This window comes from Zootoca vivipara, chromosome 2 (assembly GCF_965207765.1).
Source record: "Zootoca vivipara chromosome 2, rZooViv2.hap1.1, whole genome shotgun sequence".
Classification (NCBI taxonomy): Eukaryota; Metazoa; Chordata; class Lepidosauria; order Squamata; family Lacertidae; genus Zootoca; species Zootoca vivipara.
Window position 1 is genome coordinate 104715466 of NC_142584.1, and position 21332 is coordinate 104736797.

General features: G+C 46.9%; 1 protein-coding gene across 1 annotated transcript; it reads right to left on the minus strand.

Annotated features, from left to right (window-relative positions):
* Nucleotides 1–6115: 6115 nt before the first annotated feature.
* LOC118080930 (uncharacterized) lies at nt 6116–19767 on the minus strand. The gene is made up of 3 exons (XM_088662464.1): nt 19707–19767; nt 15309–15707; nt 6116–12656 (listed from the first exon to the last, which is right to left on the minus strand). The coding sequence occupies exons 1-3, from the start codon at nt 19765–19767 to the stop codon at nt 11191–11193; spliced, it is 1926 nt and encodes a 641-aa protein (XP_088518590.1). The 3' UTR covers nt 6116–11190.
* Nucleotides 19768–21332: the final 1565 nt, after the last annotated feature.

Genomic DNA, 21332 nt, shown 5'->3' on the forward strand with positions numbered 1-21332 from the left:
TGTTGTCTCGATGGAACCATCAACAGAAAGCTATTGCTTTTTTTCTCCACTGTCTGCTGAAGTCCAGTGGACACTGAGATCCCCCCACCCCCACCCCCTGGTGGCTAATGTTTTGATGTTGTCTTGAGGCCAAACCAGAATGCACCTTTAGCAACTAAAAAAAAAATATTAACAGCAGCAAATGCATGGGGTGGGGCTGAAAGAGAGCAATTCTCGGGGGACTGTAGCATGCAGGGTGAGTGAATTTAACTCGGGCTTCCTCAGCCTTGGCCCTCCAGATATTTTGAGACTACAATTCCAAAAACATCTGGAGGGCCGAGGTTGAGGAAGCCTGATTGAACTCTTTCTCACTCCCACTGCATTCCTGGCCAAAACAAAAGCTATAGTGTCTGTGCTTTTTGCTGTACTCCCAATGAGAGTCCCCCCCCCAAAAAAACAACCCCTTGCTGTGGTTGCTCAAGGGATTTTAGTGCCATGTCTCCATTAGTGTGTACCTGTCCGGAAGGGTCTCTGCCTTTTTTGAAAGCTGACCTGCCGCCGGTGATGGTCTCTGTATGAGTTTTCTCACTACAATAAATGTTGATGTCACACAAAACGCTGTTTGCTTCCTTCTTGGTTAGTGGGTGTAGCCAGCTAAGAAATGCAAGAACTGTTTGACAGCGGAGTCCCTCGGGAGGTTGTGGACTCTCCTTCCTGGGAGGATTTTAAAGCAGAGGTTGAATGGACATCTGTCTCGCATGATTGAGCCGAGATTCCTGCATTGCAGGGGGTTGGACTAGATGGCATTTGGGGTCCCTTCCAGCTGTACGATTCTATGATTGGACAAGGTAATGTAGGAAAGGAACCCAAAGGGTCATCGAATCCAACCCCCTGCAATGCAGAAATCTCAACTAAAGCAAAGACAAATCTTACCATTTATTAATTTCTGCAAATTAGGGTGGTAACTCTCTCCTTCCTTCTCTCCCCCGCCCCCCCATTTTTTATAACAATACACTCCAGAGTGAAACGTGGACGATAACGAAGCCCCTGCAAAAGTGAGAAGGGACAATGGTGACAGATTTTTTTTTTTAAAAAAAATACATTAGTCCAGGTGGGGCGAGAGATCCGCACGTGCTATTTTTATTTTTTGCCTATAGTGCAATCTGTTAAGGGTGCCGGTCTGCCGGAGCTTTGCTGGCGCGGGAGCACTCGAATGCCCACAGATCTCCAAGATCCCCAGCAGCACTTTCACCTTCCTTTACTCACCCGCAGGATCCCCATCAGCTGTAACGTGGGGAAACCGGAAAGTCCCGCAAGCCGTGCATAGAACACAGCAGCTACCGGCGTTTCTGTCATCCGAGCATGCTCAGTAGATTCGCGGAAGCCGTGCTGAAGCTTCCGCCCTCACTTGGGCAACCAGGACGCTGCTTCCTGGTGTTCGCACAATTAACCCTCCGGCCGCTGGGCCGAAATAGGAATACAGTAATGAGCTTCGAGCTATGTGAACACATCATATTTATTGCACTCTTATTTAACTAGCCCGATCAACTCTAGTCTAGAGTATTAACGGTACATGCGAATCAAATACATTATATGCACTGGGAAAATCATGAGATTTAAAATCATGGCGTTCATCTTCTAGTCAGTTCCCCAAACCCCAAAATAGGTCAAAATCTTAACAGCTCAGGGTGGGACCGACGTTTTTAGTTTCAGCATACCTAACCTGCACTAAAGAAAAAAATGGTTCCGAATGTAAGCCACTTTGAGAGCATTTCTGGCTGAAGAGAGGGGTACAAATGCTGTACTGTATATAAATATTTTTTTTCTGCTATTAAATGTCCCATTTACTCAATTTTCCAGAAATACATTTGTATTTGTACTTATGTACTGAAAATCTGGAGAGCTGCTGCCAGTCAGTGTTGACAGTACTGAGGTCGATGGACCAATGGTCTTCCTCTTTATAGGGCAGCTTCCGATGTGGAAGGGACACGACACTTTCCAGGGTGTGGGAGGTGCTTGCTCTGGTTCAGTACAAGCCATTCCTCTTGGGGAAAGAGGAAACTGAAGCTCCCCTTTGCAATGGATCCATATCTCGGAGCGAATCAGGTCTCCCAGCAGATTGCTACAATGCACTCTGCATGGGTCAGTCTTTGGGGACCCATTTGGAAACTTAAATCAGTTCAGAATATGGTCTCCTACCCTGAGAGCTCAGTTAAACGGGGGAAGGGGGCTCACAGTTTCAGTAAGGTAACCCCTATATTGTACCATCTCCAACATTTCTGGGCCCAATGCAAGGTAGGCTTTTGACTTTCACAATGCAGTTCTCCTGAGTTTTTGCTTTGTGTAGAGTTAGACTGAGAGCCGGTGTGGTGTAGTGGTTAACAGCGGTGGACTCGTAATCTGGGGAACTGGGTTTGCTTCCCCGCTCCTCCACAGGCAGCTGCTGGGTGACCTTGGGTTGTCACACTTCTCTGAAGTCTCTCAGCCCCACCCACCTCACAGAGTGTTTGTTGTGGGAGAGGAAGGGAAAGGAGAATGTTGGCCGCTTTGAGACTCCTTCAGGTTGTGATAAAGCGGGATATCAAATCCAAACTTCTTCTTCTTCTTCTTCTTCTTCTTCTTCTTCTTCTTCTTCTTCTTCTTCTTCTTCTTCTTCTTCTTCTTCTTCTTCTTCTTCTTCGGTTAAGCTTGCATTGGATTGCAGCCAAAAGCTCTAAATGGCCTAAGATTGAGGGTATCATGATCTTCCTTGTTCTTGTCCCATATGAGCCTACTTGACTGCTGAGGTTGTCACTGTACATCAGAGGTCCAGTGGGACAGGACCTTTTCTGTTCAGGCATCAAGATCGTAGCACATCTGTGGAAGGGAAGCTCACCTCTTTTCATCTCTGCTCTCCTTCTGCTAAGCAGTAAAGCCATATTGATACTTGTATCGTACAAGTTGTATGCTTTTAGGGTGCCTTTTGATTACTGTATTATGATTTGGTTGACTATACAATTTCAGGCACAGCTGATTGAAGGGGCCTTAAGAGTGATTATTTTCTCTTGGCTGCGTTAACTATTATTCTGTTGTTTTTGTTCTTACTGCTTTTTAAATATATTTTTTAATGAAATTTTCTGTTTTACAATTTTAAAATATTCATTTAAACCACCCTAAAATATCATTGACTTCCCTTCTCCTCTTTCCATAGTTCATTTCGAATATAATAAATTCCTGCATATTTTACATAAACTAAACCATTCAGTATTCCATTATTGTTGTTGTTTAGTCATTTAGTCATGTCCGACTCTTCGTGACCCCATGGACCAGAGCACGCCAGGCACTCCTGTCTTCCACTGCCTCCCGCAGTTTGGTCAAACTCATCTTGGTAGCTTCGAGAACACTGTCCAACCATCTCGTCCTCTGTCGTCCCCGTCTCCTAGTGCCCTCAATCTTTCCCAACATCAGGGTCTTTTCCAGGGAGTCTTCTCTTCTCATGAGGTGGCCAAAGTATTGGAGCCTCAGCTTCAGGATCTGTCCTTCCAGTGAGCACTCAGGATGATTTCCTTCAGAATGGATAGGTTTGATGATCTTGCAGTCCATGGGACTCTCAAGGGTCTCCTCCAGCACCATAATTCAAATGGTCCAGCTCTTACTTCCATACATCACTACTGGGAAAACCATAGCTTTAACTATACGGACCTTTGTCGACAAGGTGATGTCTCTGCTTTTTAAGATGCTGTCTAGGTTTGTCATTGCTTTTCTCCCAATAAGCAGGCGTCTTTTAATATCGTGACTGCTGTCACCATCTGCAGTGATCATGGAACCCAAGAAAGTAAAATCTCTCATTATTACACATTCCATTATTACATCCATCAAAACTTGAATTTATCTTAATGCTGCTAATGTTTTTAAGTGTGCTTCTTTTTAAGATGAGGTTTAACTTGGGGGTTGTTTTATATCATGAAATATTATTTTGGCACCATAACTTGTTAAGTGAGACCTGACTTCCTTGGAAGTTTGGCAGGGCAGAAGTTTCCAAAATCCATTACAAATAATTTTGCTGCATTTTGTTGCTGTAATGTATTGTTGCTACTGTTCTTATATCGGGGTTTGTTTGTTTGTTTGTCTGTTTGAACTCAGCTGCCTATTTTAAATGGACTGGTGGCAAGAAAAACGTCAAAATTTATTACGCACAAAAGTTCCAAATACACACTAGGCATTGTGCGGGTATAAAATGTGCAGCTCCTTGGTGACAAGTACACACTCTAAAACAGGGGTAGGCAACCTAAGGTCCGTGGGCTGGATCCGGCCCAATCGCCTTCTCAATCCGGCCCACGGATGGCCCGGGAATCAGCGTGTTTTTACATGAGTAGAATGTGTGCTTTTATTTAAAATGCATCTCTGGGTTATTTGTGGGGCATAGGAATTTGTTCATTCCCCCCCAAAATATATATATATATAGTCCAGCCCACCACATGAGCTGAGGGACAGTGGACCGGCCCACGCCTGGAAAAGGTTGCTGACCCCTGCTCTAAAACCATCGGAACAAAAAAGGGAAAATGCTTTGGGAGAGAACTTTGGACAACCTTGATGAGACTGAAACCCACCAGAGGCAATGGTGACCACTAATTTGGATAGCTTTAAAAGAGGATTAGACACTCACGTCCTGCTAGTGGGCATCTGCCTGGCTACTAGGAGAACAAGGTGCTGAACTAGATGGGCATTTGGCCTGATTCAGCAGGCCCTTCTTACGTTCTTAGGCAAAAGGTAAAGGGACCCCTGACCATTAGGTCCAGTCGTGACCGACTCTGGGGTTGCGCGCTCATCTCGCATTATTGGCCGAGGGAGCCGGCGTACAGCTTCCAGGTCATGTGGCCAGCATGACAAAGCCGCTTCTGGCAAACCAGAGCAGCACATGGAAACGCCGTTTACCTTCCCGCTGTAGCGGTTCCTATCTATCTACTTGCATTTTGACGTGCTTTCAAACTGCTAGGTTGGCAGGAGCTGGGACCAAGCAACGGGAGCTCACCCCGTCACAGGGATTCGAACCGCCGACCTTCTGATCAGCAAGCCCTAGGCTCAGTGGTTTAACCACAGCGCCACCCGGGTCTCTATGCTCTTATGTAAATAAGCATAATAATATAGCACATAGCTGGCTAGTTCTGCTTGCTGCCAGAGCAAGGACACTATCTTTGCCACGCTGCGCACCAACAGAAAATACGGTAAAATGATTGACCAAACAGTCAAGGGTACTACTATAGAGCCAAATATTTATTTAGAGGGGAAAAGGGGGGCTTAAATTCACACACCTCTCAACCTATTTAAAGGCAGACAGGCAGACAAACAGTTAAGAGTGTAACTAGCACTTTTTTGTTAGCTTAAACCAGGCACCCCCAAACTCAGCCCTCCAGATGTTTTAGGACTACAACTCCCATCATCCCTGACCACTGGTCCTGTTAGCTAGGGATGATGGGAATTGTAGTCCCAAAACATCTGGAGGGCCGAGTCTGGGGGTGCCTGTCTTAAATGGTTTCTGGAGTCTACTTGGATCTCGGAATGTAATTCAGATTATAATCCTCTGCCTCCTTACCCAGGTGTAAGACCACTGAATGTGATTGCTTTTGTAGGACTATTCTGCCAGCCATGCTGATGCACTTATATAAGCACACAACTGATCGCTCAAGAACAGGCTTCCTTTTATGAGCGGCGAGGGTGTGTGTGTGTGGCCTTTTTAAGCGTAAGAAGGAACAAATCCATGTGATTTAAATCCACAGAACCCTTCAGGTCATATATGAATTTTGTGCATGTGAGCTGTGGAACTAGGGAAGGGTACGGAAATCAGTTCTGTTCTCCAATAAATATGTGCCTAAATCGGTCTGGAGCAACTCAAATCAGGGGGGTGCTAATTTAAGGATGGGGAATCTGCACCCTTCCAGTTATTGTTGGACTACAACTCCCATCATCCCTGATCACTGGCCACGCTAACCGGGGCTGAAGAAAGTTGGGAGCCCAATAATGTCTGAAAGACCATAGATTCTCCATCCCTCCAGTTTATCCATGGAACCAAATTGTCAGCGTAGCAGCAGTATTGTATGAGAAAGATCCCTTTTAGGTTCGGACTGGCGTGGCCATGTGACAGACGAGACACCAGGAATACATTTTAACAAATTTTATTGACTATCGTAAGAAACTGGAATACAATAAATTCAAATCGAGAAGCCCAAGTCTACAGGGATAATTGGTGAAGAAATAATACAAGGGGAAGAACAGCAGACAGAGATGTAACAAAACAGATCAATAAACAAACTAAAGAGAGAAAGCTCGAAGGGAGAGTTAATCCAGGCGGAAGAATAGTTTTCCAAAATTAACTCCTTTCAATTCAGCTGGCCAAGATGAAGAGAGAGTACATTTCTGTTCGAGCTAATACTATCTGGATCCTTCTATAAATATAGAGAGAAAAGCCTTACCTTGTTCACAGGTATCTCAATCCTCGCTAGCAATGCCTTTGAGGGTCTGTCCTTCAGTATGAACATGTATGCAATGGGTGGTGGTCTTCAGGTAACAAAGATCAGAACTTTGGCCCCATGTAACCACAACTAGCTAATCCAGATTTCCAAGCTAACAGCGTTTTTGTCCTTCCTTTCCTGAACCTGCACAATCTCTGGTCTTGCATTTTGCATTCAGCTTTGGCCAACTGATCTTAACCTCTGTTATGTTTCTTAAAAGATACAGGATTATAACAGGCAGGTTTACAATATTGAAGACAGTTGGCTGCTGCCAACAACTCCACTTTTGGTGGGAGTGTGGCATGGAGTTAAAAACAACAACAACCGGCAGATTACTTGCAAGTGGAAATATTTTTTTCCTGATTTAGTTCCACATCAGTTTCAACTATGACTGATTGAGGAGGCCAACTCTTTTTTGCACACCTAGTTCAACATGAGATTTTATTTTTTAAGCATCCACATTATAAATGCTGATTTGTATATGCAATGGAGTTATTAGTATCACAATATTTATTTATTGTACCGTAATCTTAATACTAGATGGTTAACCATACAGACTACCTCGAAAACCCCACATCAACAGGAAATTGGAACATAATGAGAGGCAAATACAAAATCAACTCACAGAAAAGTGACACATCAACATTGCATTCTTGCAGGGTTGAAGAAATACAGTATATAACATGATAGGGAAACTAAAAAAAATTATTGTGCTGATTTTTGCAAATTCATCCAGTCTTACATACTGTACTATTGGCGTTACCTACCTCAGAGTTTGGGGATCAGCAAATATATAGTAATAAAAGGCCCTGTTTTCTGTTGTCCTTAGAGACTGGGAGGGTTTAAAGCAGGCATCCTTAGCAGTAGGTGAAAACCTTGAAGCAGCCACTTCCCAGTCTCTTAAAAATAAGGCAGAGTGCAAGAGCCTGGCGCAAATCAAAAATTCATTCCAGATTTAAGTGTTCTAGAATTTTATTAGATAGGGGGAGGAACAGAAATGTGTTCCACCGAGAGACAGCTGCTTTGTCAAATTCAATGCTTTTGCAAATATGCAAACTGAGAATATCAGCCACGACACTACCTATAGTATGGTGCTCCTAGTGATTCCTAAGGTTTCATATTAAGCTACAGGAGGTTAGCAAAACCTGCAACAATTTGCTATTTCCCAGCTGTGGATAACCTTATCACCTATACAGTGGTACCTTGGTTTATGAACTTAATCCGTTCCGGAAGTCTCTTCTTAAACCAAAGCGTTCTTAAACCAAGGCATGCTTTCCCATAGCAGCGGGGGAGACTCGATTTACAAATGGAACACACTCAACAGGAAGCGGAACATGTTCCGCTTCCAAGGCAAAGTTCACAAACCAAAACACCTACTTCCGGCTTTGCAGCGTTCCTAATCCAAGTTGTTCATAAAGTAAGCTGTTCTTAAACCAAGGTACCACTGTTATGTTGAGCCATTTGCCGCTGGGAAAGTTAGGAACAAGCTTGCAATACACTGTAGCGGAGATGGTCTATAGCAGGTCTATAAAATGGCCATCAAGACACGGTATAAAATTTTCACGACTTGTTCAGGTCATGCCTATGGTTAAGCATTTCTTCTGAGCATTTCCCTCTCCAAACCCTCTGCCTGGCTCTGCGTTTAATTTTGAATCCCACTTCAGTGATCATCTCTACAGCCGCCTTGGCCAACCCAATGTGCACGAGATGGCTTAGACTCCAATTCCCATCAGCCTTTGCAGGCTAGGGCTGATGGGAGTTGTAGTCCAAAATATCTCCAAGGGCATCGGGTTGGCAAAGGCATAAACCAGGGATGGGGAACCTGCGGCTCTTTGGGTCTCGCTAGACTCCCAACTCCTACCAGCCGAGTTACTCAAAGCTGATGGGAGCTGGGGTCCACCATCGTCCCTCCTCTAATAGCCTTCTTGGTTTCTTTGATGGGCACAGAAGTGCGGTAGAGGCCTCCAAATCTCCACTGGTCAACTCCCTTGCTGGCACGCTGTTCCTCGTCTCTGGCAGCTAACATTCCAAGTGCATAAATGCAAGACTGACCGATGGCTGAAACCAAAGACATTGACTGACCAGATATTTCATGATCTGTTCACTGGCTGCTATCAAACGATGTTGACTAAAGTACTGGAAGTCACTCGCGGGCACCGGACTCCCCCACTAACTACTGTACAACAGATGAAAGGTTAGCAAAAAAATAAAGACATCCGGGCAAGGGAGGGGGGAAAAAAGATTATAGCAGGCATCCCCAAACTTCGGCCCTCCAGATGTTTTGGACTACAATTCCCATCATCCCTGACCACTGGTCCTGTTAGCTAGGGATCATGGGAGTTGTAGGCCAAAACATCTGGAGGGCCGCAGTTTGGGGATGCCTGGATTACAGCAACAGTACAGAGAAGCAAAGGGGTCAGATTACTAGGGAAGGTAGTAATTTTTTTTATTATCATATTTGAACAACAATGTTAAAATGTCATAATGGTTCTTTCTTATGCTTGGATTGTAAATTCCTTGGAAATTAATGTTTTAAAAAATGCACCTCAAAAGAAAAAACAAGTGGCCGTGATCCTTGCCTGCACGGCGGCAGAAAGGAATCGCCGGAGGGCCTCACAAAGGCATTTTTTCGCTTTGTTCCCCACTCAGTGCCTACACCTGCACAGCCACACCGCCACCGCCATCCCACGAGACAGGAGGAGGGCGATGTAAAACTTCTCATATCCCCACCCTCAAATCTGCTCAGCTCATGAACATAAGCTGCAGTGCTCGTTTTCTGCCACTGAGGCTGCAGCCTTATGCACCCTCCCTAGAAGTTAAGCCCCACTGAACAAAGTGGGGCTTGTTTCTTAGGAATCGTGCGTAGGTTTGCACTACATGTTCAAGCAGGCATCCCCAACCTGCGGCCCTCCAGATGTTTTGGCCTACAACTCCCACGATCCCTAGCTAACAGGACCAGTGGTCGGGGAAGATGGGAATTGTAGTCCAAACCATCTGGAGGGCCGAAGTTTGGGAATGCCTGTATTAAAGGTTGGAGGGGTGTAGTGGAAGGCAGGGAGGCCTTTTTGTTGTCGTGACAACCTGGATAGCCACGTGCACATGTGCCAGGGGTGCTCACACTGAGAAGGTATGGGGAGAACAAAAATGGCAATCATCTGCTAGGTCCTATAGCAGGCATCCCCAAACTTCGGCCCTCCAGATGCTTTGGACTACAATTCCCATCATCCCTGACCACTGGTCCTGTTAGCTAGGGATCATGGGAGTTGTAGGCCAAAACATCTGGAGGGCCGCAGTTTGGGGATGCCTGTCCTATAGGGATACCTTTACGAGCAGGCAGTCAACCCTGCCAGCAAGGACCACACCCTATAAATTAAGTTAAATAACATTTATTAAAGCTCCACACTATCCAACTAAAAAATACTTTTTATTACACTGATAGCAATTTTATCTTATTTTTTAAAAATCTCACAAGTTCGGGGTGACCTGCTAGAACAGGTATCCCCAAACTTCGGCCCTCCAGATGTTTTGGACTACAATTCCCATCATCCCTGACCACTGGTCCTGTTAGCTAGGGATCGTGGGAGTTATAGGCCAAAACATCTGGAGGGCCGCAGTTTGGGGATGCCTGTGCTAGAAGACAGCAAACAGCGGGATCTTCTATCTGTGAAACAACTGTGCTTACAAGGAAAGAATTTGTAACCAGGCCTACATGGCCAGTTGTAGCCAACTAAGTTCTACTCAAGAGTAGACCTGCTGGAATTAATAGACCTCAATGAGTCATGTCCATTCCTTTCAGTCAGTCTGGTCTGAGTGCAACCAACATTAAATATGCCCCCTTTCTCCACTTTAGGTCCCAGATGTTGTTGGACTGCAACTCCCATCATCCCTAGCTAGCACGACCAGTGGACAGGGATGATGGGAGTTGTAGTCCAACAACATCTGGGGACCCAAGGTTGAGAAAGGCTCCCCTATAGGTCTACTCAGAAGCAAGCCCTCTTGAATTCAGCAAGTTTTACTCCCAAGCAAAAAAGTACAGGATTGCAGATGGAAACTGTTTTAAGAAGCACGGGTTTCCCCACTGAGGAACAGAAGAAGCTGGGTGGTTGTTTCCTATGGATCTCCTGGGAACAAGGGGAAAAATTCCTAACACAGGAAATAAAGTATCTTTGAAGAGAGGACGTCACAACAAACAACAATGGAGAGTTACATTTTTGCTCATTTCTGAAATTCCCATGAAATGCAGGTATTAAGTGTTCCTTCCTGCTCCTCAGTTGCATTTCTGATTTTACAGTTGAAGCACCCCCTTTTTTTAATTAACCCCCCCACCTCCCCAAATAAAAGCAACAAGGGATTCCTAATCAGGAATTCCCAGCACCCTCACTGATCTACATGGATTCCTTGGGGAGGGGGGGAAGCAACGACAAACCAAGCAGCTTCCAAAAAAAATGGCTTTTAATTTTAGACATGGCAGGCGGTACCAAACCGTGGGAAACTTCTTGACCTGGCTTCTGCCACCGCACAGTTGCTCTGATACGCACAATGGGAGAGACAGATCCTCGACTCCGTCCCTCAGTCAACACAAAGCTCATTCAAGCCTCCTCTTTAAAACTCCATGATTAAAAGTGGAAGGAGGATCCCCTGGTGCTCATTACTATTCCGTCGCAGGAAAGGAAGGGTCAGTCGGAAACAGCCAGCCCGTTTGCCACTCAGCTTCCCCCATGTCTCACGAAGACGGGCACTCCATCTTTATCTCAACTATCTGGGTTTCTGGAAGGGCATCGCCCGACGGACTAGAATCTGCAAGGCCGACGAGAGCGGCAGGGTCGCTGCCCTTCTCTCCTTGGCCCCAGGGACCACCAGGAGCGGGTGACCAGGTAGCGGCCACAGGAGACGTGTCGGCTTCGGCCAGGGAAGCCCCGAGGCTCCCGTCCTTGACGTGGACTCTCTGGTGGGACACGAGTCGCGAGCTCCGAGCGAAGCATTTCCCGCAGTCGGGGCAGGTGTAGGGCTTTTCTCCTGTGTGGATCCTCTGGTGAGTGACGAGGTCGGCGTTGATGCGGAAGCTCTTGCCGCAGATGTGGCACTCGTAAGGCTTCTCCCCGGTGTGGATTCTCTGGTGTTTGATGAGGTCGGAGCTGTAGCTGAAGCTCTTGCCGCAGATGCCGCAGGGGTAGGGCCTCTCCCCGGTGTGGACCCTCTGGTGGCAGATGAGGTGCGAGCTGCGCTTGAAGCCCTTCCCGCAGTCGGGGCAGGCGTAGGGCTTCTCCCCCGTGTGGTTCCTCTGGTGGGTCACCAGGTCGTAGTTGACCCGGAAGCTCTTGCCGCAGATGGAGCACTCGTAGGGCTTCTCGCCCGTGTGCACCCTCTGGTGGCGGATGAGGTGCGAGCAGTCGCGGAAGCGCTTCCCGCAGATCCCGCAGGGGTAGGGCCTCTCCCCGGTGTGGACCCGCTGGTGGGAGATCAGGTGGGAGCTGCGGGTGAAGCTCTTCCCGCAGTCGGAGCAGATGTACGGCTTCTCCCCGGTGTGGCTCCTCTGGTGGTTGACCAGGTCGTAGTTGGAGCGGAAGCTCTTCTCGCAGATGATGCACTCGTAGGGCTTCTCGCCCGTGTGGACCCGGCGGTGGGACATGAGCTGCGAGCTCTGGGAGAAGCCCTTCCCACACTCCAGGCAGATGTAGGGCTTCTCCCCGGTGTGGACCTTCTGGTGGGAAACCAGGTCGGAGCTGAAGAGGAAGTTCCGGCCACACTCCAGGCAGGTGAAGGGCTTCTCGTCCGTGTGCGTCTGCATGTGGTCGGCCAATTCCGCCGGCTGGCTGAAGCCTTTGCCGCACACGGGGCACGTGTGCGGCTTCTCCTCTTTGTGGACTCGCTGGTGTTCGGAAAGGCAGGAGCTCCCATTGAAACACTCCCCGCAAACAGGACAGATATACTGCGTCTGCGATGGGCAGACGCCCCCGGCCTCGTTCCCCAGGGCGTCTCCGTTGACGGAAAAGGAGTCGTTCTCCAGTTCTTGGGCAGAGCTCCTGGGGTCCGTCTCCGAACTGCTCTCGCTGATTTCCCCTCCCTCCAGCTCGAGGTCTGGGGAGGCCACCCTGTGGCAGCTTTCCGACCGCGCCCCATGTAGTTCTGCCAGCTTAGGGCCTCCCTGCTGAGAAGTCCCTTCCTCCTCCTCATTCACCATCCTTTCACCTGCTGGAAAGGAAAGAGGGAAAAAAAGAACCCGCAAGGCATTCAGTATTATTCATTGGCATTGTGTTCAGGTGGGCTCTGGTCTACAAAAGCTTGTGCTGCAAAACCATTGGTAGGCTGCAATTCTAGGCGTGCCCCACGGAAAACAGGGAGGCCTGCTTGTGAGGAAGCATGTGTAGGATTGCATTGCTTGTCTTGAACAGGGTGAGCAACCAATGGCCTTCCAGATATTGCTGTTCCCATCGTCCCCGGGTCACTGGACATGTCAGCAGAGGTTGATGGGAGCTGGAGTCCAGCAACATCTAGAGGGCTACAGCCTCACCATGGCTGACCTTGGGAGATCTTTGTGGTTTGCTCATCATCAAGTTAGAAGTCCACACTGTAAGGAACCAGTGTGGCGTAATGGTTAGGGTGCTGGACTAGGTCCTGGGAGAGCAGGGTTCAAATCCCCGACTCAGCCACGAAGCTGACTGGGTGACCGTCTCTTAGCCTAACCTACCTCACAGGGTTGTTGTGAGGATGAAATGGGGGAGAACCATGTACTTCAGATGCTTGTAGGTAAAATAAACAAACCCAATTCCAGAAACAAAGATCAACTATGTAAATTGCACAAGTGGATTTTTTTATTTTATTTGCAGAGTTGCATTGTTTGGAACGTTTAATCCAGGGGTCCCCAGACTTACCGCGCAGCGGGCCGGTGCAGCACACGGAAACACAGTTTACCTTCCCATTTGGAGCGGTACCTATTTATCTACTTGCACTTTGGCGTGCTTTCGAACTGCTAGGTTGGCAGGAGCAGGGACTGAGCAACAGGAGCTCACCCAGTTGTGGGGATTCGAACTGCCAATCTTCTGATCAGCAAACCCTAGGCTCAGTGGTTTAACCCACCACGCCACCCACGTCCCTTAACTGCAGTTAAGCATTATACAAAAAGTGGTGCTACCTGCGGCTAAGGATAACTCATCCTTAACAAAGGTTGCAAACTCTGGTTTAATGCATGGTGTTCAATTCTTGTTAAGTGGAAACTGCTGACATTACTCCTTTATTAATTACTGTTGTAGCAGGAGAGGAGACACAGAGAGGAAAGAGGACATGATCCTATAACTCACCCACCCCCAACTCTTAACAATGGTTGAAAGGACCCCTTTCAGCGCATCTCCAGTGATATAGAGCAAGAGCAGGCAATTCTTGAACTTCCTGCCACTCCCATACTTGAAAATTACTAAACTGCTTTTTTTTGCTGCTGTTGTACAAACAGGAGGACATACCAAACTGATATTAGGATCTGCATCCCAAAACAAAGAAGATGTTCTCTCCACAAATGTGGGGTTGTTGTTTTTAAACAGCCAGACCTGTTTTGGCCAGTTGTTATTTAAATGCCTTCTTCAGTGGTCAAAGTGAAAAACACAGACAGCAGGAGATATCTGCTTGTTGTCTTACCTCTTCACATTAACAGGCAATACTGTACCATTAGCAGAGATCTCTGCAGGCTATTTTTCAGTTTTGGCCCCTGAAGTAGGCCTTTGAATACGTAACAATGGGCTACAACACCTTGGATCCTTCCTTTGGGATGCTCACTGGTTTGTGCTATCAGTGGTTCCAAATCGGTGGTCCAAGGACAGGTCTGTAGCACCATTCACATATATTAAAAACCTACTATTTTCTCTCCCCCCCCTCCTTTGGGGGCTCCATGGCTTGGCTTTTGAAAAACGGGGACCACAGTAGCTAATTGGGAACCATTGCTGAATATTGCAGTCATGCAGTGCTCTGCCAGCCTATTCAATATACCAGCCTGCCTTGTTCTTTGTCACCAAATATGGACCAGTTTTGAGGACGTTTGAGCCACAGGAATATATAAAAGGCCACTCTGAAAACATTTTAAGCATCCTTTTTTTTGTATACTGACAAGGGGAGGTACACATCCTGGATGTTGTGCACTCACTGGGAGTGCTACACCTATTGTTTCTTTCAAGCTGCATGACCGCTGCATACTCAAACTCCTCTCTCCAATCATGAGAACTAGAAACTTCATTAAAAAGACGATGGAGCGATTTGCCTCAAGGGCCTTTCCCGTATCACCGAACCATGCCCATCAAACACAGAAAGCTCCAGTTTGGGTGTAGTCGTCCTGAAGGGCCTAATTCTGCCAGTCTCGGCCTCCTATCTGCAACCTGGGGATTATAAAACACACCCATTTTACGGGATTGTTGTTGAGGATTAATGCGGAAAACCTCGCGCAGTTGTCACGAGGGTTATGGAGCTTCGGGGGCGGCGGATCCTCCGATTTGGAACAGAAACAACAAGAAGCTGTTCCTGGGATCCTTTGTTGGCAACACCTTAAAAAACCCCACAAACCATTATAGCAATAATTTGCAAGCGGGAAAACAATAGGAGACCAGGTGGAGGCAAAACAACGAGGCTACTAAGCCCAGGCCAACCCAGACTCGAGCAAAGCCGGCGGCAGGGGATTGCGAAACACAAGCCATCCCCGCTCCCTTCCCGGGGCTGATCGGACCGGGGGGGGGGGGAGGAGATCAGCCGAAGGAAGGATTTAGCCCCGGAGATCTGGCGATAAGCAGCGCTTTAAGCGCTCGATGGCGGCGCCACAGGCCCTCCCCGCAGCGCAGTCCCCGCGATCCCTCGGTTACTCACCAGCAACGGGCGAGAGCAGCTGGGATTTGCAGGGGAGGTCCGATCCTACACGCGAAAGCACCCCGCGCGTAAAGACGCGCGCAGTAGAAGCAGCCGCGCAAAAACTGAAGCTCGCTGTGTCTGCCAAAAGCAAAAAGGAGCCGTGCACCATCGGCCGCCCTCTCTCCGCCCGCGCTGGCTGCTCAGGGGTTACTGCGGCGAGATCCCTTCGATCCGGCCCCAGGCAGCCAATCCCGGCGTCGGACGCGAGCTGAGTCAGGCGCAGGAAGCGCAACCTCGGCAAGGCTACTCGGAGCAGCAGGGCGGCCTCTTGCAAAAGCCGCCAGGAATAATCCGGAGACCTCTGCTGGCCTCGCCGAGCAAAAGCGTCGCCTGCAACCCCAGAGCCACTTCTTTTACCTGAAAAGGAGGGAGGAAGCTCCGTTGAACTCTGCGCCTTTTTCTTTATGGCACTTTTTCCTCCTCCAAGGAACTGAAGGTGCTGCAAGTGGTTCTTCTCCCTGTCCTCGTTTAATCCCCCACAACAACCCTGCGAAGTAGGTTAGGTTGAGAGGCAGCGATTGGCACAAGGTCACCCAGTGAGCTTCGTGGTTGAGTGCGGATTTGAACTAAGGCAAAATGCGATTGATGCTTTTGAGTTGTGGTGCTGGAGGAGACTCTTGAGAGTCCCATGGACTGCAAGAAGATCAAACCTATCCATTCTGAAGGAAATCAGCCCTGGGTGCTCACTGGAAGGACAGATCGTGAAGCTGAGGCTCCAATACTTTGGCCACCTCATGAGAAGAGAAGAATCCTTGGAAAAGACCTTGATGTTGGGAAAGATGGAGGGCACTAGGAGAAGGGGACGACAGAGGACGAGATGGTTGGACAGTGTTCTCGAAGCTACGAACATGAGTTTGACCAAACTGCGGGAGGCAGTGGAAGACAGGAGTGCCTGGCGTGCTATGGTCCATGGGGTCACGAAGAGTTGGACATGACTAAACGACTAAACAACAACAACAAAATGCGATTATTCTTTTCTTTCCATCTGGTGCTGAAGAAGTCCTTCGCAGCAATCCATTACAATGTAATGCAGCCTAACAGGATGGCCCTTCTGGAAGGGAGTTGTAAGGGACCCAGAGGATCATCTAGTTCAGGCACCCCCAAAGTCGGCCCGCCAGATGTTTTGGGTCTACAATTCCCATCATCCCTGACCACTGGTCCTGTTAGCTAGGGATGATGGAAGTTGTAGTCCCAAAACATCTGGAGGGCCGAGTTTGGGGGTGCCTGATCTAGTCCTACTCCCAAATTATTATTTTAAAAATTATTTTATTAATTTTCCAAAATATTACAAATCAAACCAAATTAAATTAAAATAAAATAATTTCTGACGTCTATTCCAACTATGCAGCTGTCCCACAGGGAGGAATCAAATCTGCAATCCTGGCATTATCAGCACTGTGTTCTAACCAACAAAGCTATACAAGAGCTCTCTCTCTCTCTCAAATATTCTTTATTGGTTTAAAAATATACAAGAGCACTCTCAATAAGTTAATTCCTCTTACATGAAGTGATGTCCCACACAGGCTGCCTTGGTGGATATAAGGAATGAAAGCTATGTGAGGCACACAGACCATCAGCATCACACAGCGTGCATCAAGCAGCCTTTTACTGTACCCCCCCCCCAAGATGCCAGAATATCATGCCCCCCTCCAAATTATCTGCTTAGTTCGCTCCATGTTTCTCAAGCATAGGCACTTGCTTCTTACCTGTTTATCACTGTCCCCCCCTTGCAGAAGCTATCAAGCAATAATGGGCTCAAGCCCATCTCTTATTACCTCACTTCCTGAGAGGGAAGGTTGGGTCATCCTCACTTGTTACATAAACAAAAGGCTCAGCAGCCACTCTGGCTATCTAGAAGCAGATTTGTAGACCCCCCCCCCCCGGAAAAGCCTAGGCCTAGATCAGGATCTGTGGCCCTCCAGATGTTGTTGGACTCCAGCTCACATCATTGCAGATCACTGGATGTGCTGGCTGGGACAACATCTGCAGTTGTCCAGGCATTGATAACCTCAAGATTAGAGTACTGCAACACCCTCTATGTAGGGCTACCCTTGAGGTTGGCCCAGAGGCTGCAGCTGGTACAGAAGACGGCAAGGTCGCTTCTGGGGGGAAATTACAGCCAGCCGCTTGGCTTGTGGGGTTTGACCTGGCTGCTAATTTATTTATTAAATTTATATGCTGCCCCCTTCATCCAAAGATCTCGGCATAAAAATACAAAACGAAAACACAAAATGCATAATAGAAGAACAAAACAAAACGATCCCATGACCCCCCCCTTTCCCAGAAACACATTTAAAAGCTAATCTGCTACCAGTTCAAGGTGTATCACACATATAAGGCCCTATGCAGCTCAGGACCAGATTACTTGAGAGACCACCTTCTCCCTTATACACCCAGTATGTAAGCCAGAGAGCTTTTTCTGCGAGTTCAGAAGTATCAGAAACTTGCTCCACAGTAATGCAGAGCAAAGCTTTATGTCTGGCTGCCCCTGTCCTGTGGAACAGCATTCTTGCAAACATGACAGGTGCTCACTCTCTGCACTTTCCAGAAACAATTGAAGGCATTTTTCTTCTGACAAAGACTTCCTAGCTAGATGAATATGTCTCTGTCATGTGTGTCTGCTTTGTGCTGTTTTTAAATGTATCCACTGTTAGGTTTTTTTAATGCATCTGTTGTTAACGCCGTTAACAGTTTTCAAATGTATCTGCTATTATTTTCCGTACCGCTTTTTGTTTACTGCCTTCAATGTGTGTGTTGAAAGCGATTAACGCATTCTCATTGAGGGAGAAAGGTCCCCCACCCCTGCAGCAATGTTGTTACTTTATGAAGACAAATTGAAAAAAACAAACTACAATGCTAAAAGTGTATTTAAAACATTTTACATTTAATTATTGAAAGCTCCCATAGATTAGCCATCTAGGAGAAAATTTTAGCATCCTCGGGGATGTACTTAAAAAAAACCAAAAAGCTTTCAGGGAACATTTTTGAAAACAACACCCAACATGGGGGGGGGGGTTGAAAAAGGCTCTCTAGTCGTACAGTCCAGAATCACATCATCTTAACTTTTTCACTCTGCTGTATGTGTAGTAGTTAGAGCAGGTCAGCTGTGTCAGCAGCAAACTACAGTCCTATATATGTTTAAATTGGAAATTAAGTACCAGTGAATTCAAAGGAACTTCCTTCTGAGTAAACATACAGAGCTTTGTGTTGTAAGGCCCCACACATGTGTTTTCCGAGTCATGTGTTTTCCGGGTCTTTTCTTTGCCCCTCCTATAGAAAAATTTCTGTTCACAACTGTGCATGTATATCAAATACAATTATTGGGCCAGCCTGACAAAAGTTGGGGTTGATGGGGATTGCGGCACAGCAACAGCTCCAGGGCCAAAGCTTTCCCAACCCGGCTCTAAATTACCCTATTTTGCATACAATCATTTTCCAGTTCAAATTGTCCAGAAAACTCATAGCATTAGTTACACATGCAGAAGAGGTGGTAGAATACTGAAGCCCACCCACTTCAGATTGCAGCTGGGATTATACAGGGTTGTTGTTTTTTAAATGCTCTACCTACCCTATCTGCGTAACACACTCCCCCAAATTAAAACACATAGCACATCAGGGATGGATGTTCTAGCCAAGCCTCTCACCTGCTGTGCTAGTTTTCTACTTGAAGGGAACTTTTTATGTAGAACATTAAAAACACCAGCACCCCCAAACACATGGTCTCCCATCTGCAGCCTGAAGTGGTACAGTTCATTTGAGCAGCTCGTCGTGCTGCAGGAGGGAAGACCTCCTCGCAACAGGAGCACTGATGCAAATACTGGAAGATTTAACAGTACGATCCAAGGCTTGTTTACTTGCTATATTCAGCAGGGCTTAATCCCAGCTAAGTGTGCACAGGATTGCAGAGTAAGAGTGAGTAAAACAGGAAACAGTATTGGGAGGCAGTGGACAAAATAGGCATTAAATAGGAAACAAAACCACAACCTGGTGGAACAATGATCAAAATTGTAAAAATTGTAGAAAAAAAAGGTAATTTTTAAAAGCAATTTTAACCGAAAATGAGTAAAAATTGTAGGGGAGAGGAAAAAACGGTGACCTTACTGTGGGTGTCTGCTATAAACCGCCAGGCCAGACTGAAGACTTGGATGATGCCTTACTAGAGCAATTACCAAGCATTCAAAAAGGAAAGAAATAGTAATCATGGGGGACTTTCAACTTCCCCGATATCTGTTGGGACTCAAACTCTGCTAAGAGTGTAAGGTCTGACAAATTCCTCCACTGCATCGCTGACAATTTCATTTCCCAGAAGGTGGAAGAGCCAACAAGGGGATCATCTATCGTGGATCTGGTCCTCACCAATATGGAGGAACTGATGGATGAAACGGAAGTGCTTGGAAACGTGGGAGGAAGTGATCATGTTCTCCTGGGTTTCAGGATGCAGAGGCAAGGGGAAACTGAGTGTAGTTGGACTCGCACTCTAGACTTTAAGAAGGCCAATTTCGAAAAGCTGAAGGAGTTACTGGATCAGAAATACCGTGGTCAGAAATACTGAATGAGAAGAGAGTCCGAGAAGGATGGGAGTTTCTAAAAGGAGAAATATTGAATGCAGACAATACCAACAAGAAAGAAAAGTGGGAGGCATCTAAGGAAACTGGTGTGGCTGCAAAAGGAGCTTACAGATGAGCTGAAAGTTAGGAATGGCATCTATAAGAAATGAAAGAAAGGGGAAATCACAAAGGAGTAGTATACATGAGTAGCCAACAGTTACAGGGGGAAAGCCAGGCTGGCTAGAGCTCAGAGTGAGCTCAGGCTTGCAAGAGAGGTTAAAAATAATAATAAAAGGTTTCTTCGGCTATGTCCGAAGTAAGAGGAAAAACAAGCAAGTGGTAGGTCCTCTGCGTGGGGAACAGAGAGAAATGCTATTGGGCGACAGAGAAAAGGCAAAGGAACTACTCAACACCTGCTTTGCCTCTGTCTTCACCCAAAAGGAAAGCGATGCCCAACCTGGTGATAACGAAATCACCTGACAGTATCCTGACAGTAAGAGCTGTTCGGCAGTGGAATTTGCTACCAAGGAGTGTAGTGGAGTCTCCTTCTTTGGAGGTCTTTAAGCAGAGGCTTGAGAGGCATATGTCATGAATGCTTTGATGGTGTTTCCTGCTTGGCAGGGGGTTGGACTGGATGGCCCTTGTGGTATCTTCCAACTCTATGATTCTATGAAATAAATGATGCGAGGAGGGAGCTGCAGCCCAAGATAGGGAAAGAGGTAGTAAGGGAACACCTAGCTACTTAAAATGAATTCAAGTTTCCAGGGGCCTGATGAACTACACCCAGGGGTATTAAAGGAGCTTGTGGGTGTAATTTCAGAGCCTTTGTCTATTATCTTTGGGAATTTTTGGAGAACAGGTGAGGTCCCTAGAGACTTGAGGCAGGCAAATGTTGTCTCCGTCTTCAAAAGGGGGGGGGGGAGAGACTTAGGTAACTACCGACCGGTGAGCCTGACATCAATACCAGGGAAGGGCCTAGAACAGTTAATTCAACAGTTGGTCTGCGAGCGTTTAGAAAAGGATGCTGCGATTACTAAGACCCCCAGCATGGGTTTCACAAAAACAAGTCATGCCAGACCAATATGGTATCTGATGCAATTACAAACTTGGTAGACCAGGGAAATGCTGTGGACATATAGTGTATCTTGATTTCAGGAAAGCTTTTGACCAATTCCCCATGATATTCTTGCGAGGAAGCTGGTAAAATGTGGGTTGAATGAGGTAACTGTTAGGTGGATTTGTAGCTGCTTGACTGACTGAACCCAAAGAGTACTCATTCCTCGTCATCCTGGAAAATAGCAACAAGTGGGGTGCCACAGTGTTCTGTTCTGGGTCCCTTGTTGTTTAACATCTTTATGAATGACTTGAAGGAATTGAGGAGATGCTCATCAAAATAGCAAATGACACCAAGCTGGGAGAGGTTGCTAATGCCACA